This window comes from Cynara cardunculus, unplaced genomic scaffold, assembly GCF_001531365.2.
Source record: "Cynara cardunculus var. scolymus isolate 2C unplaced genomic scaffold, CcrdV1 Un_Scaffold_2661, whole genome shotgun sequence".
NCBI lineage: Eukaryota > Viridiplantae > Streptophyta > Magnoliopsida > Asterales > Asteraceae > Cynara > Cynara cardunculus.
Window position 1 is genome coordinate 55,841 of NW_020201175.1, and position 16,945 is coordinate 72,785.

Below are 16,945 nucleotides of genomic sequence, written 5' to 3' on the forward strand. Positions count from 1 at the left end.
TCCCTTGTGATAATTATGTGATTGTGTAACCATAACTTATCGAAACCATGATCAATCGAGTGTAACCATAACCTATCGAAACCATGAGTAGTCATTGTGATAAATATGTGATTGTCTAACCCTAACCGATCGAAACCATGATCAAATTGAGTGCGCAAGTGATGTTATAATAGTGATATCACATGATTATCACACCAAATCGTTTAGTGGATTTCGCCCGTAATCATTATGATAAATATGTGATTGTCTAATCCTAATCTATCGAAACCATCCGAAATCGTTGTGATTAATGTGTGATTGTCTAACCTTAACCGATCGAAACCATGATCAAATCAAATCGTTTAGTGGATTTCGCCCGTAATCGTTGTGATAAATGTGTGATTGTCTAATCCTAACCTATCGAAACCATCCGAAATCGTTGTGGTAAATGTGTGATTGTCAAACCCTAACCGATCGAAACCATCCGAAATCGTTGTGGTAAATGTGTGATTGTNCCGAAATCGTTGTGGTAAATGTGTGATTGTCAAACCCTAACCGATCGAAACCATCCGAAATCGTTGTGGTAAATGTGTGATTGTCAAACCCTAACAGATCGAAACCATGATCAAATCGAGTGCGTTGTTATGATAGTGATATCACATGATTATCACACCCATATCACACCAAATCGTTTAGTGGATTTCGCCCGTAATCAATGTGATAAATGTGTGATTGTCTAATCATAACCTATCGAAACCATCCGAAATCATTGTGATGATGTCTAACCTAACCCATCGAAACCATGATCAAATCGAGTGATATTGATATCACATGATTATCACACCCATATCACACAAAATCGTTTAATCGATTTCGCCAATAATTGTTGTGATAAACTAATCCTAATCGAATGAAAGCATGTTTAAATCGAATAATTGTGAAAGATACCTTGAATAAACTGTGTTTCTTCTTGTTGTTGTTCGATTGTTGTATGCAAACGCTTCTTCTTGATCGATTATTGTTTGATGTTTGATTCCTGAGACTTTACAGCTTCTTTGTTCGTTGATTCCTCCTTGAAATCAACTTCTTAACCGATATCTAATAAAGATATGGATAATCACTCTAATTTTGAGGATTATAATGTGATCGTGTTTAAGATTTTATGATATTGATTTCCATTATTACCCTTTTGAATCTCAATTTCCTTTTAATCTTTTTAAATTTCAATTTTAATTTCAAAAATCTTTTAATTTTAATTGTTATCACAATATGAGGTTAATAGGTTATATATATATATATATATATATGTGTGTGTGTGTGTGTGTGTGTGTGTGTGTTTGAGGGGGATGATAATCAAATGAAAACCACAAAAAGATTATCTTTTAAGAATTGATACAAAAAATATTTTTTTGTAATATGTTTTTCATCAAAAACTATTATTTAAGATATTATTTTACATGCTTTTGTGTTCACTTTATGAAAAAATTACATGTGAATTTTTTTGTTCACTTACACCATCTCCAACCAACACTAAAATAATCAAGCTTTATGATTCATCATTTTCTCCTTGTATACTTGTAATGTTTTGTCAAACTTTATTCTCTCTCTATCAATGTGAGATAATCAACTCAACATTACAAACGAATATTTGAGAAACTTTTTGAAAAGAGATGGTGGCTAAATGTCAAATTTAACTTGAAGATTTTCAAATTTTAATTCATCATCTTTTTATTATATACTCATACTATTTGTGAATCTACTTGTCTATATCATTGTGAGATTATCAACTTACCACCATAATCCAAGATTTGAGAAATTCTTAAATCTCATTGTACAAATAATTTACTCTTGGTTATATTTAACAAATAAATACATTTTTTTTTAAAAAAATGATTCAACTCTATTAGTTTAATCAAAGATTATTATTATTTTTTTTTGAAAAGTGACTAAATTTTAAATTTAGCCAACCAAATTTTTTCAAATTTCAATTAACTATCTCATTCTTTTATATTACTAACATTTGTCTTACACTTGGTTATATTTAACAAATAAAAACATTTTTTTTTGCAAAAATAGATTGAACTAAAATGATTCAACTCTATTATATTTAACAAATAAATACATCTTTTTTTTTTCAGAAAATGATTGAGTTTAAAATGATTCAACTTTATTAGTTTAAATAAATATATATACATACATATCTATACTATATTATAAAAYATTTGACAAAACCTCTTAAAAACAATCTTTTTTACATGAAATACTGTATATTGATGCATATCACTTAAAATTCAAGATTACAAGTAAATTCTGTGTAAGTACAACTTATAAGCTCCATACTTGAATTCGTGTAACTAATTGTAGATTAATATAATCTAATACGAAATAAAATTTCATTTTAAATATAAAATTTAAAATATAATTAGAATAATTATTGAGTTCTAAGAAAATACTTAGTTATTATCTTCATAAAAATTATATTATTAAAACAAAAATAAATTACTTCGTCATTAAACCTAAATTAAATTATAAAAAAAACTAAATTAAGAAATTACACAAAAAATATAATACATATATATATATATATATATTAATTTTTATGATATCTTCAAATTTATATTTTATTAAAAAAATATCATTGCTTGCTCAAAACCACATAAATTAATATTATCATCGACAGAGACCAAAAAATAAAATAAAACATTGAAATCGAGATATATTTCACTACATTGCACGATCCCTTCTAGTGTGTGTGTGTGTGTATATATATATATATCTGATATAACGTATAATGCATTTTTAATCATCATGTAAATAAAATAATATATGTATTGATGTAAATAAAAATATATATGCATTGATGTAAATAAAAATATTTGGTGGATTCTAATTTCATTTATAAAGAAAAAAAATAAGTATGTTCGAAAACTTCTTATCGATTGATTTTGATGATTTATTTTTTCAATTGTCATATAATTAAAAAAATGCATGTATTGGTGTAAATAAAATGATATATAGTTTTATATATTTGTGGATTTAAATTTTCTTATGAAAATAGAGTTAAAATAGTAGGAAAATGAAGAGGTTAGCAATTAAGAACAGAAGAATATTTGGAAAAAAGAAGTCGTAAAGATTTTTGTAACATCTATGTTTAATTTTAGTAACCGCTTATACTATGTAGTCTCATTCATATATAAAATAAATATGGATTGATACTTGGTTCACCTATGAACAAACAACAAATTATGTTTATGTTTGTTCAATTTTTTTTAAATATAATTGGTAACTTGTACATATCTAATTCCTGTTACGTATATATGGTTATCGGTTTCACATATGAACACACTACTTTTTTAAATGTTGAAACGAGATAGTTCATCTATGAACAAGTGTCTACTCGAGTATAATTAAAAATTATGTAACCGACGATAAAATTACTTGAAATAATTAAAAAATGTAACCAACAATTAATTTACATTAAAAAAATAAATAAAAAATTATATTTTTACCTTCATTAAATAAAATTTATAATATGCATCAACCAAAAGTGTATATTGTTTTTTCTATTGGTTCATTTTGATTTGTAAAGTTAAGATCCTTTGATTGATTAACAAAAGATCTTTTACCTCTCTCTTTCTCTCTCTCTCTCTCTCTCTATATATATATATATATAGATACAATCTCTTATCAAAGTGAGATATCTCAACCTCAATCACAATTCACTAACACTTCAATACTCAATTCTCATGATGCACTTAATTACCTCTTAATTCTTTTTTAATATATATATATATATATAATTGTATTTTTATTTTTATATAATAAGATTTGTTTTGCAAAACCAGAGTCATCTAAGTAAGATAACCTTATGAATAGGGATGCTTATGGGTTAGATTGATCGGGTTGAAGACATTTGAACAACTCAACCCAATGCTTGCTGTTTGAAAAATCTTAACCCAATCCAAACCAAACCAAAGTGTAACCCAACCCAACCCAAAGCGTACGGGTTGGTCGGGTTGATACTTTGGTAACATTAAAATATTTTTCTAACCTTGAATATGTTATTTCTTTACTCATTATTTCTTTTTCATCATCAACCATTTGATAAAACTTATACATACTTCTTACGCATATCACATTCAGTTAATTTTCTCAATTTACATATATATGTTCACAATTATTAAACACATATATGAATGAGTTATATATAGATGTGAATATGATTAAAAAAATGTGTATATGAAGAGCGTACGTGATAGTGTAATCGTCTAATGTATATATTAATAGAAATTCAACAATCATATTAAATCCAAGAAATAAAAGAATATCAGATTTATCAGGTTGAGTTGGGTTCAAATAATAGTAACCTAATACCTACGGTTTGAAAGTTTTACAACTCGATTAGACATCGAGTTGCTTCGGGTTGAGTTATTTCGCGTTGGGTTGGATTCGGATTTTTGAGCACCCTTACTTATGAGTCAAGTGTCATGAGTTGACACAATGAATCACATTTTTTTTTCTTATACACACTTAATTCAATCTTTCAATTTCTCACAACCCTGAATATCTCAAATTCAACCACAATTGAGCAATATGTTAATACCCAATTCTCATGATACTATCTTAATACCTTTGTTTTAGTGTGTGTGTGTATATATATATATATATATATATATAGAGAGAGAGAGAGAGAGAGAGAGGGGGGTTGGATTCACGTGAAACCAATGGTTTTTCGTAAGACCCGTAAGACCAATTTATGTTCATTGATCAACTTTATAAACTAATGATCTAATAGGTCTAAAGTTGTACGGTGACAATTTTGTGATTATTGAGAAGTCTCGTGACAATTTTGTGATTATGAATGTTCATATTGTAGATTTAAATCGAAGGGTTGAGAATTGATGTTACGGTTGAAAAATCCTTGGTTTCAAGTCTCTCTCTATATATTGATTTTCACTCATCCATTAACCTTTTGGGTTGATTTATAGTTTTGAATTTGAACTTTATAAATGTATGTTTCCGTTATATTAGTTAGGTTTTGAAAATCAAGATTTTTACCTTAACGGAAGAGGAGAATGTTGATTCGGTTTTATTACATCCACAAGTTGACAAAAGGAGAAAAGCTTATCCAGCAGAGCAAAGCAGAGCAAAACAATGGCACCTCTGATTACTTCCTCCATGAATAAACCTTCTTCGTTCCTCTGCTGTGTGGATTTTATCAACCCTCCTACACCACCATTTTTCTCTTGGCCTTGGCCTTCGTCTTCTTTAATAAGAGGCCAAGGAGTAGTCACTCTCCATGGTAGCTCTAGGCTTAAATTCTCCCCCACCCTACAAAACTCTCACTTAACCCTACTAGGTCTGCCCCTTTCCAAGCGCCGAGGACTCTTCCAATGCAACGTTCTTCAAGCCACCCATGACTCCGATTCGGGTCAGTCTCTCTCTCTCTCACTCATTTTCACAAACACCTTCTCCGCCTTCAAAATCTTCAGTTATCTTTTTGCCCTTTCTCACAGGAATTTCACTGTTTTCGCTCTTCCTAGAAATGGGTATAAGCAAGAAAGTAACCGAGGCACTTTTGGACAATCATCCAGCTCTAAAGCTGTCACCTTTTGAATCCATTCGCGCCCAAATCCATGGTCTTCAAAATCTTGGAATTAATGGCCATGTGCTATTTAGACTGGTTAAAAAAAGACCGGATGTTTTGATAGCTAAAGAAATCGATTCGTTGGTTTGCTTTCTTTCCCGTGATCTGAAAGGTATGATTGAGCCTGCTCAGCTTGCACGCCTTCTTATTGCTACAGACACAATTTTTTTGTCTGGTTTTGAAGGAAAGGTTTGCTTGCTGTTGGATTTTGGGATTCCAAAAGAAAGGCTTGCTCATGTTCTCAACAATGTGAATTTAACTAAAGCCTTGTGTTTGAAGTCGTCTGAAGAGATTGAAAGGATGGTGGCTTTCTTGAACAGGTTTGGCGGTGTTGAGTTGATACTTGGTCGTCCAGCGATCCTTAACTTTGACCTGGATTCGCAGCTGATCCCTAGAATTGAGTTTCTCTTGAATCTAAGTGGGGGAGATGAGGTTGCAACAACTACTGTTTTACGGAAGCTGCCTTTCATTTTAGCTTACACCGTGGACCATTATACTAATCATGTTGAGTTCTTGCGATCATATGCCGGGTTAACCAATGAAGAGATATTTAAAATAATACTTGTATATCCGAGCTTGTTTAGTGCTAGCCAGAAGAGGAAATTACTTCCTAGAATTTATTTCCTTAAGCAATGTGGGTTCAGTTCCAATGATATCTTTAAACTCTTAATCAAAGCCCCTCTTTTTCTAAGCTTGTCATTTGAAGAGAACCTTGCATATAAATTGGCTCTCTTGATCAAGATTGGGTATGAACATAGAACTAAGGAACTGGCTTTGGCAATGGGATCAGTGTGCAGAACTAGTTGTAAGAATATGCAGGAGGTGATAAGCCTGTTCTTGAATTATGGGTTGACTTATGAAGAAATTCTTGCCATGGGAAAGAAGCATCCACAGGTATTGCAATACAATCATAAATCAATGAAACAGAAGCTGGATTACTTAACTGAGGAGATGGGTTGTGAAGTTAGAGAGATGCTGGCTTTTCCTGCATTTCTTGGTTATGGATTTGATGGAAGGATTAAGCACAGGTTTGAAGCTAAAGGGAAATTTTTGGGTGAAGGATTGTCAATTAACAGGCTATTTAGCATGTCAACTGCAAGATTCTCTAAGAAGCATGAAAAGAAGTTGTCTGTAACCAAAAGCAGGTGAAACTTAGCCTTTTATTTTCCTTATCACCTACATAGTTTTGTTAATTATGTTATGTTGGCTGCTTGTTCTTCTTGATCAATTCTTTGTCCGCAAAGTTTCCTCTCCAATGAATTTGGTGAATTTTCTGTATTGGCTGACTTAAACTATATCAGATTGCCATAAATGTTTTTAGGAGCGAAGAACTGCCAAAGTAATTATTTCTCTTATGATGACATTGGGAGAGCAGAGATTGAGATTATTTTTTCCTTGAATGGATCTTCTATCGATTTTGCTTGCTTCAGCTCCTGTTTTCCTTTTGCATGGGTAAGAAAGCAACAGCATTGATCCTGAAATGGTAGTCTTCTTTCCTATCTTATAATTTTGTGGATTCAATAGTTATGCAACCCAGTTTATCAGAAAATAAGTAACAAAACAAAGGGAAAGGCCATTTAGGTTTGTTGAATAGTTTTTTAATCGGAGATGGAAATCAAGAGTGAATGCAGAGTCAATACTCTGTTATTTCTCAATATTAACACTTGACTTTACATAACAGAAATTGAAATAGACAAACTAAACATTTTCACTTTAGTACCCTGTAGTTAGCAATACAGTAGAAATACTTGTCGAAGGTATTTTAGATAGCATTAAGGTCTTTTGAGTCTTCAATACTCTGTCCATGCTCTTCTCCTTTCATATCTTTAGCTAGTTCCTACCCTGTATGAGTTGATAACCACGTGACGCATTTTATTTATAGAAACTCATCAGGCTTGTTGGACAATTAATGCCTTGAACTGTGGTGTATCCCAAACCCAGGGTTGCTCATACATGCTTTTTGGCTTCAAATTAATGTCCTTCATCCTGCAAATGACCATCTTCTTTCTAACATGCTGTCCATCCATTCGAAAGCTCCAGCCTTTGTTCTAACATGCTGTTTGCATGTTCTGATTTCTCAGTTTGACCATTTTCCTTGGGAACTATGATCCTACAGAATATTAATGTCATGTGGTGTCAAACAATAAAAGTGCATTGACAATATGATTCTCTCTTTAACTCAGCAAACCACCAAATGAAGAACAAAAGTCCTGATCAGCGTCCTCCAGCTGCTCAATTGCTTCGTACAATCAATAATTTTTTATTTGAGCTCCTCCTAGCATGGTGTGAAAAGAGTCGGATGAAAAATTGAGAGGTCATTAAGATGCCAATCTCAGGTAGGGACAAGATTTTTGGTGAAAACATCACTTGTATTAAGTTCTTCTTCTTATTCTTATTGAGGTTGAGGAACAGCAACTGAATCCTAATAACAAATCCTTTGACATGTGTAGTACCATGATCCAAATCTTTTTCAGCTTTCAGTGTGGGGAAGAGTTTGACGATGTAGTAAATTGGTTGGAGTTGATGAGTGTGTGATTCAGATCTGCATCCAAATGATGTAGTTATTGGTTTACGCATCAAAGTTGAACATGTTACGGCTGCTGATATGTTTTGTTGGTAATTTGAACATATTCATCAAAGGTTATGAATGCATGCTCGGAGTAAGAGGTTTAAGGTTTGATAATCCAAGCGCTATCTCTATTGCCTCCTGTATATCTTCTTCTGTATACAGCCATGCAATCAGGAATCCTCTTTGTTTCAAGCAAATCATAAAACAGACCAGCAACTGAACAAACAGAGATCAGGCCAGGATGTAATATTGAAATCTTAGAAGACAGAGAGCCTTATATTTATTCAAGCAGCAGTTTCCATAATAGCAATCTCATCAAGAATACTCATTGGCCAACACCAAGAGAAGCCAGCCTTACAACTGACGTGGGTTGGTTACTGCTAGAGGAAGGCCATAGGTAGGTAGTTGAAGGTGGTTTTAGGGGTACAGTAGGGTTCATCCAACCAGATGTAATAATCAAAAGTTAATAAACTCCAATAACTAAATTTCGTTGGACTCAGTAGGATGCAATTTGAAATTACAAGGAGGGGTTTGATTTCATGTTTAACAGCGACACCAACTTGTATAAGTAAATTCCCAAGAGCTCAAAGACAAATGGAATCCAGAATGGGGAAGCAGCCAAACACAAGCGTACGGCAACCCAACCTAAAGGATGAAGTAACAATATATATATATTGAATTATTAGAAAGGCCAGAAATTTCATTTCTTAGCATAAAAGGCAACAACTACTCTAAAGAATCACATGTCTGTCTTCCTCCTATGTGAACTTATATTAATATATTATCCCTTCTACTTCTTGATTGTCAACTATTCACTATTTTGTCTCCTACTACTTTTGCAATAACTTTCCTTTGAATTACAAGTCCTAGTGGATAATCAAGATAACATATGAATGTATGGCAATTGAAAAACCTACACATATTTTCTCACTTGATTTTGATTAAGAGATCCAATCTGACCCATCATCCTGCAAACCTTCCTTTTATGTTTTAAAATGAATATAAATAAAGTTAAACTTTTAAGAAAAAAGATACAATCATTTTTGCTATCTTTTGAGGCTTTTGTCTTTATGAAAAGGTTGTTCATGATTCATCACCACTTGATATCAAGTCGAAAAATAATTTGAAGGTAACAACTCTGGCTATTAGTATCATAATTTTAATTCCTTTTCTATCAATTTGACCTGTTCACCATCGTTCAATATCTTTATTATCATACACATTAATCTAATAATCCCTAAATTCACACAAAATACGTTGTTGTAACAACAAATCCAATCAGACTCATATTATTGATACAATCTGTCTCATGTTTTCTGCATATGTGAAAGAGAGAATGAGAATCAACATGTTATTTTTCAACAAATCAGACTGGTTTGTTAAATAATGTTAGGAATTGTTGTAGTTGATATTTTCTGCTAATTTAAGATTGCGAAGGTAAATAAATCAACCTTAAAAAATGTAAATATAAAATCACAGGTGATTTCAACCACCAGTAAGCAGCAGTGCCAGTCAAAAGCAGGAAGGAGCAATAATTATTAAATATTCCTGCTTTCCCATTTTCAGCACTCCCTTTATAATATGCAAGCCACCACTTACCGCACTTCCCATTCCTTAGCATTGTAAACTATATCTACTCTCTCTCAAACTACAAATGTCTCAAATCCATGCAAAATCCCCCCAACACTGTGCTAAAAAGAAACTTGTAAACATCAACAATCTTCACAAGAAGCTACTCTACACCTTCACCACCTTCTTCTCCTCAATCCTCCTACTCATACTCCTTGTCTGGTTCATCCTCCATCCCGCCAAACCACACTTCTCCCTTAAAGAAGCTGATATTTACCAACTTGTTGTCTCTGGAACTCACCTCCTCAACTCCTCCATTCAACTCACCCTTCTCTCCACAAACCCAAACCAGAAAGTTGGCATTTACTATGAGGAGATTCAGGTTTATGCTTCCTACAAGGCACAACAGATAACTCTTCATTCATATCTTCCTCCTTTTTATCAAGACCATAAGGATACCAATCTACTATCTGCTGCTTTGGTTGCCAATTCCTTACCTGTGGCTCCATCTTTCAATTATGAACTGGGTCGTGATCAGACGGCTGGAAGATTGGTTTTGAATCTCAAGGCAAATGGACTCCTCCGATGGAAGGTGGGAACTTGGGTCTCTGGAAGATATAGGTTTTATGTAAATTGTGTTGCGGTTATGGTTTTTGGTCCATCTGCACCTGCAGGTCCATTGACTTTTAAGCAAGGGACACAATGTTCTACTACAATTTGACAACTGAACCCTATCATTGCTATCAACTAAGGTGTTCCATTCGCATATATAGATTTAGGTAAAGCAACTATTTTATCTGCTTAAATAAAAAAAATTCATTATATATGTAAATGAATAGTAAAGCATGTTGTAAATGGAAAAAGCTTGATTGGTTTGCAGATGATATCTCTTGTTTTTCTGTCTCAACTGATTGAAAGATGCAATATAAAGGTGATATGTGAGGAATCTTCACTCTTCTTACATGTCAGTGGATGTCCTTTTAAAGTGTACAAGTAAAAACTGCAAGGTAGAGGAAAGCATGGCTTTTGAACATGGGAAGGGTGTTCAAGAAAAAAGGTCCCTGTAGAGATAGATATCCAACCACAGCCACATTTTGAGATGGCTTGTATGGACAAAATCAGTAAAAGCCATAATAAAAGGGTAAAATAACAAATTTCATGTCAAAAAGCTATCTAGCTTTTTGTACTTGTAAAACCAATGAATTTCTATAGAACATGTATATACCATAAAGCTATATTTCAAAAAGCCAAATTACTTGTGCTTCTAAAATACTAAATACTTTTGTTTTATTTTTCTTTTTTCTTTTTGAGTGTACTCGACAAGTCTTGCATGTGCAAATAAAACAAGGAATAACGACGCAAGACTTTGAAACGCTAAACTAAGTTAAATGAGAGACTGTATAAGATAAACTTGGTAATTATGTATATATATATCGATTACAATCAGGGATATATATAAGAGATACATTTACACTCTAGACCCTCTAATATAATTATATATATATATATCACACTTAATTGTCTAATAGTATATGAGTTTCAGTTTTGACACAAAGATACAACAAGTATGCAGTCAGTGTTGAGGACCAACATATTAACGATTACTAAAAAAAATCACCCATGGTGTTGCGGAATGATCCAATATTGTGAAAATATTGCATAAAGCTAATCAACCGTGATGAACTAGTTGAGACTCCACTAGCGTATTATCATGAGCCACCCAGATTGGAGGTTGCTTTTTACTCAAATAATGTGCTAAAAAACACTAAGCAAACATGAAGCTACTTACCTTTTTTATTTCAGGTAATGGCAGTCCCCATCAATCAACACTACGCTCCATTGTCCACAATACTCTTATCATGCAACCCTCGCAAAAATGGGTTGGATTATTGGCACTGAGCAGTTCATCTACCTTCATACTTACCATTCCAGCAACGCCAAAGTTACATAATTTTTACTTACCTCATGACTTTTATGCCTGTAGAGTGACGGGTCACTTAGAATCAAACCGTTGATCTCTTGCATGCAAGAGTCCCCACTTTTTTAAAGAAAACTTTCAGAAAAATGAACTCACTATCAGAATCCCATAATGATTGTCACCATGGAGGAACCAAATGATGGCAGGCACGCATTTCATTTGTTTATTGCAGATTAAAGTACAACTCTAAACTTCAATGCATCATTCATCATCAAGATGGGAGAGGCGAGCACCAAGTTCAAGTTTGGCACTAAGAGGCGCATAAAGATGTCTGTATCAGAACACCAAAAACGGATACTGGGAATTAAGCAAAAAAAGGTAACAGAGCTAGTATTTTGTTGAAAACTTGTAGTTAGCTCATCATCATATTTGCGAAAAAAACATAAAGAGCATTACGACCCCATTAAAACCAATTTTAAACCATCTTGGACAGCTGAGCATGAAGAATACAAGACCTCAAATGATGCACCAGTTTTTTTTCTCTGGAGAGGGGGTGTTTTAAGTTATTTTTGATATCATGCATGCAGAGTGTGTTAAAGTAATCCTCATCTACTTGAAGGAACATAACTATTCTTACTTGTTAGTTGTCACTATGCTAATGCAAAAAAAAAAACCTCAACCATGCGTGTAAATATCTGCTATTTTTCTCCACCTGGATGCTATATTATTCAACTATCATGTCCTGCTAACTTATGGTGTAATCTGAACTACAGACAGTTCATTGGAAACTCTAATGGCTATAAACATCAGCTAACAGCAGAAGGAAACCATATTAGATGAAATCTTTTAGGTTTCACATTGCATTATGTCATATTACAGATGCTCTGACACTTGATCAAGTATTCAACACTAGACTTGTACTGTTGATGAGCACTCAAGAAACATGACATAAAGCTTCGATTTACTGTGTTGCTGCCTCAGCATATCTATTCGTTTAAAAAATTGCTTCTACTCTGAACGATGCCACAGTATTCTGTCTGCATTAGTGCATTAGAGATCACAACAAACGAAAACTACTTAAGTTTTATGTACATGTGTAACAACAAGATGATACAGCAAAACAAACAACTTAGCAATCTGTAACTTTATGTCAATAGCAAACAACTCAGCACTATACATCTTTGTATTATCAAGTTCACAAAAGATCAACTTTAAGCATCCAGACAGCTTCTTTCCATGATTCTAACACTCACTTAATATGCACAAGATTCGGAAGGAACGGAGAGCTCAAACTCACCTCCACCCGTACATGTAAAAATCAAAATGAAACAGTATTAGAATCAACCCATTTCCAGTAATGCTTCGTACAGGAAACTGCTCCTTCAGCCTCTTCCTTATCATCAAGAAGTTGCTTCTTTTCATCTTCTATGGTGCAAAAACCAGAATCGGGCAAACCATCAACCATGGCATCTACCGTATGTAAAACATAACAAGCTGGCAGTCCAGGGTATGAAACAGACACCTTCTCCTCCACCTTACTCGAATAAGAATCCGGTATAATTTTCAAAATGTCATCATGAAGACAAGATGCGGTTATAATTGAACCCAGTTCTTCCTTGACTGCTCTGGCAACAGCTTCTTCTACGGTCTCCCCAGGCTTCATTTTCTCGGATAGAGGTCTGGAGCGGTTCCTTACGTCACCGTTCGACAATTCTTGATGTGATTCGATCAAGATTCGATTTTTATCATCCCTAACGCGAACCACGACAACTTGGACCGTACGGAGAGGAGGGGTAGAGTCGGCAAGAGAGGTTTCTCCTTCATAGAGCTCGAGCCATAGGTTATGGATGTTCTTGGTGCCGGGTCTGGTTCCCCAAGCGGCGAATGAATCGGAGGGTAGACGGGGGCGGAGCCAATCGGAGAGGGATTGTGGGGTAGCAAAATGATGGATGGAGGTCTTGGTCAAGGGAATAACGGGGAACCTAGAGAAACGGCGATGATGATTGTAAGTGGAAGTCAGTTTGGGGGAAGAGGCATAGAGGGTGAAGAGAGAGAAGATGAAGTCGGAGAAAGACTTGGGAAGGGTTTTGTGGAGTGATGGTGGAGGCGGCTGCGGTGGCAGAGACATGTGGTGGTATTATAAATTGAAGATGAAGATGAAGATGAAGATAGCCATCAGATGAAGGGGTGATTGTATAAGGATTAGAATAGGCGATTGGTTCACAAACGGTACCCCATCTGCCACCAGAATCACACGTTTTCACGGCCACGGACATGTATGATTCATCCTTATCATCACAGCTTCAAAGTCGTTCGGTACGGGGCAGGGTTGGTTTATTCGGGTCGATGAGATAACCAAGTGGTTCGGGTTTAATTGTTTCTAAAAATATATGCGTTCTCTCTCATAGGGCCGGCCGGCCCATACCATCTTGTTAGTTGTTAACTTCTTATTGAGTTTGAGGGGGATGTTTTGTAATAAAAATAGAATGAATTTTCATTTTTTTTTTCTATTTAATATAGAATAAAATTTTGGGTTTAAGTAGGAATGGACTCATTATCTATACTATCTTATAAACCAAATTTCTTAAGCCTTAAACACAATTGTTTATACATGATGTACAAGTTATTAAAGCTAACCGTTTTATTTGTGAGGGTTTATGCGGCCGCTTCCTCTCAAACGTCTTCCTCGATAGCCGCTTCTCTTCCCCAAGTTGACGATTCAGTATCCAAGACTTTTCTCGCTCCAAGAATGGCAACCCGGCTCCTAATGGCTATTCAATATCCAAGAAATGACTAATTGTAACTTTAGGATCTCACAGCTCACCTCACCTTCAAGTTTCCCATCCATCTCCACGTAAGCTTTCTTCTTTGTTTTCTCTCGAAATGAAGATGGAGCAGCGCAATAACCATTCTCACTTCAATTTCAGGTTACATATTTGTAGTTACAACTCTCAATTTAGTTTAGGTTTTTGGTTTTATTTTGAATTTAGGTTTGATTGTATTTGGTTTTGAATTGATTAGATGACATTTTGGTTTGTATCCGGGTAAGATTTTGAATCCAAGTACGATTTTGGTTTGAATCCAACTGCAAAGCTTTAATTTAGTGGAGCTGGTTCTACTTTTATTCGTGTTCTAGTCTTTATACGTTATTTTTATTTTTATGTTATCTGCTAAAATGGTACAACTTTATGGCTATCTTTTTTTTTTTTTTTGTTTATTTGTAGATGAAGAGATGTCAAAGGGGCTTTTTACTCCCCCAAAAATTAGGATTTAGACTCTTTCTTATTTATCATATTGGTTGATGAAGACTCGTGTTTTTAGGTTGTAAGATTACCAAATCTACTGTCAAGGTATACCTAACACCTCACTTATGTTTCTTATTCTTCTTCTTCTTCCAAGTATGATACTCGAAACTCGAGAGAACCATGCTAACAGAAAGAATTCCTTGTTTACAATTACTCGGGAATATTCAGATTGGTTGAAAATAGTAATAATTCCATTCTTTATTTAATGTTTATTTCAGTTGTCCAAAAGCGAATAAGTTCCCTTGATGCGGTTTTATGTGTTCCTCTTGATTCCATTCTTCATCACTCCAAGAAAATGTATAATTGATTTATACATCTCAAATTTATTGGTAAGGTTTCAAAATGAATTGGTTTACCTTGAACAAATATTGTTTTTTCTTTTACCTTTTTTTGTAATGGATGTTTTTCGTATTTTTTATATTAAAATACGCATAACACATCATAAACTGATACACTATAAAATTGATAACTAAGTAAAAGCTTTTTTGCTTAACTAATTTAAAACCACAAAATCATAAAATAAAATCTTAAGCGAGCTTAGGATACAACATATATAGTACGGAATATAATTGAGGGTCCGAGCTTTTGGCTTAAAAAAATTAGAGAATCACGCCGTATCGCACGGATACACAACTAGAGATTTGGTTACTAATGGTATTGTGGTTTCCTTGGACCATCACTATATTAGATATAGGTTGCTACCTTAATTCGATATTGGAATTATAAAGTGTTCAATAATTCTTCTTGGTATTTTTTATGGATTTGGTTTGTGGTGTTGGATCCTTAAAAGAATTAGTTATTATGTTGATAGATTTGGGACGTTTTATGATATGATATGGATTTTCGAAAATGTTATTGGTCGTTCTATAAGGCTTATTTTGGTTATCCTCCCTGAACATTTCAATTTCATTGGAAGATGTCCTATTTTTAAGAAATGTATAAATATGAGAAATAAGAATTATTGGTATGCTATATTATATAATAAGCGGAGGTTGTTGGACTTGTACAATCTCAAATCAATCACTCTTAAGATAAGTCACGTCCTGCTTTATGTTGAGATCGATAGATAGTTCCATAATATTACATCTCATGCATAATCATATTAGAATTAATCGGTTGTCAAATTTCAATATCAAATAGATTATTGGATTGTTTCAGTTCGTCTCAAATCAATTGAATATGAAACAATCAATAGTATAGGGAACATTTTCTTTCACATTGCTCTAATCTTAATAATTTTTGTTTCATTATGCCTACACTTATTTATTTGAAACAAAACGCACAAAAGGTTTTTGTTTTGAAAACCGCTAAATAATACTTGAAAACTTGATTGTATATGATTTCATGAATATATTTATGCAGAAATTTAGCAACTTATGTTTATATTTCCGAGTAGATATTATATGTGATTTGTTGCTATTAAGGGCATCTACAACCCAACATCAAATCCTATTTCTTACACCTATTTTTATACAATTTCACTCAAAGCAAACTCAATTTTTACAACATTTTGGTGTTGGTGAATGGTGTAACACCAAAATTAGTGTTTAGTATTTTATCATTCATTTATATTAAAGTATTTTTATCACATAATGATCTCTCAAGTTTGGTATTTATGTAAATATATTTTATTTAACTGTAAATAATATTTGATCAAAATGCATGTTAATATTATACGGTAAATTCTATTTATATTAATATATAATACATCATAACACAAAACATATATATATATATATATATATATATATATATATTCGATATTTAATAAGTAAAGAAGTGATCATAGTCTTTCATATGGTCAAGATCGGATTTGATTGATTAATAATTGCGGTTTTAGGTAAAAAAATTGCGATTATGCAAAAAATAGATAGAGCAATTTCGTAACTTTTACAAATAGATGGCAAACGGGTTCAAATATAAACCTATGTGAACTCGTATAATTCACAAATGAACTA

At 33.3% G+C, this 16,945-nt stretch overlaps 3 protein-coding genes across 8 annotated transcripts; 2 read left to right on the forward strand and 1 right to left on the reverse strand.

Annotated features, from left to right (window-relative positions):
* Positions 1–5,099: 5,099 nt before the first annotated feature.
* LOC112503186 (transcription termination factor MTERF8, chloroplastic) lies at positions 5,100–8,768 on the forward strand. Of its 6 annotated transcripts, none has more exons than XR_003067877.1 (4): positions 5,103–5,410; positions 5,496–6,771; positions 7,810–7,962; positions 8,077–8,753. XR_003067877.1 is itself a non-coding variant. In XM_025107257.1 (3 exons), the coding sequence occupies exons 1-3, from the start codon at positions 5,134–5,136 to the stop codon at positions 7,838–7,840; spliced, it is 1,557 nt and encodes a 518-aa protein (XP_024963025.1). In that variant the 5' UTR covers positions 5,100–5,133; the 3' UTR covers positions 7,841–8,768. The 6 variants fall into 6 exon arrangements, 4 of the variants coding, with proteins under 4 accessions (XP_024963025.1, XP_024963022.1, XP_024963024.1 ...); XR_003067878.1 differs by having other exon boundaries at positions 8,101–8,753; XM_025107257.1 differs by having other exon boundaries at positions 5,100–5,410; positions 5,523–6,771; positions 7,810–8,768.
* A 923-nt stretch (positions 8,769–9,691) lies between these two features.
* On the forward strand, positions 9,692–10,741 carry LOC112503185 (NDR1/HIN1-like protein 26). The gene is made up of 2 exons (XM_025107253.1): positions 9,692–10,543; positions 10,645–10,741. Exon 1 carries the CDS (start codon positions 9,850–9,852, stop codon positions 10,483–10,485), a length of 636 nt encoding a protein of 211 aa, XP_024963021.1. The 5' UTR covers positions 9,692–9,849; the 3' UTR covers positions 10,486–10,543; positions 10,645–10,741.
* Positions 10,742–12,751: 2,010 nt separating this feature from the next.
* LOC112503189 lies at positions 12,752–13,977 on the reverse strand. The gene has a single exon (XM_025107259.1). The coding sequence runs from the start codon at positions 13,808–13,810 to the stop codon at positions 13,001–13,003; it is 810 nt and encodes a 269-aa protein (XP_024963027.1). The 5' UTR covers positions 13,811–13,977; the 3' UTR covers positions 12,752–13,000.
* Positions 13,978–16,945: the final 2,968 nt, after the last annotated feature.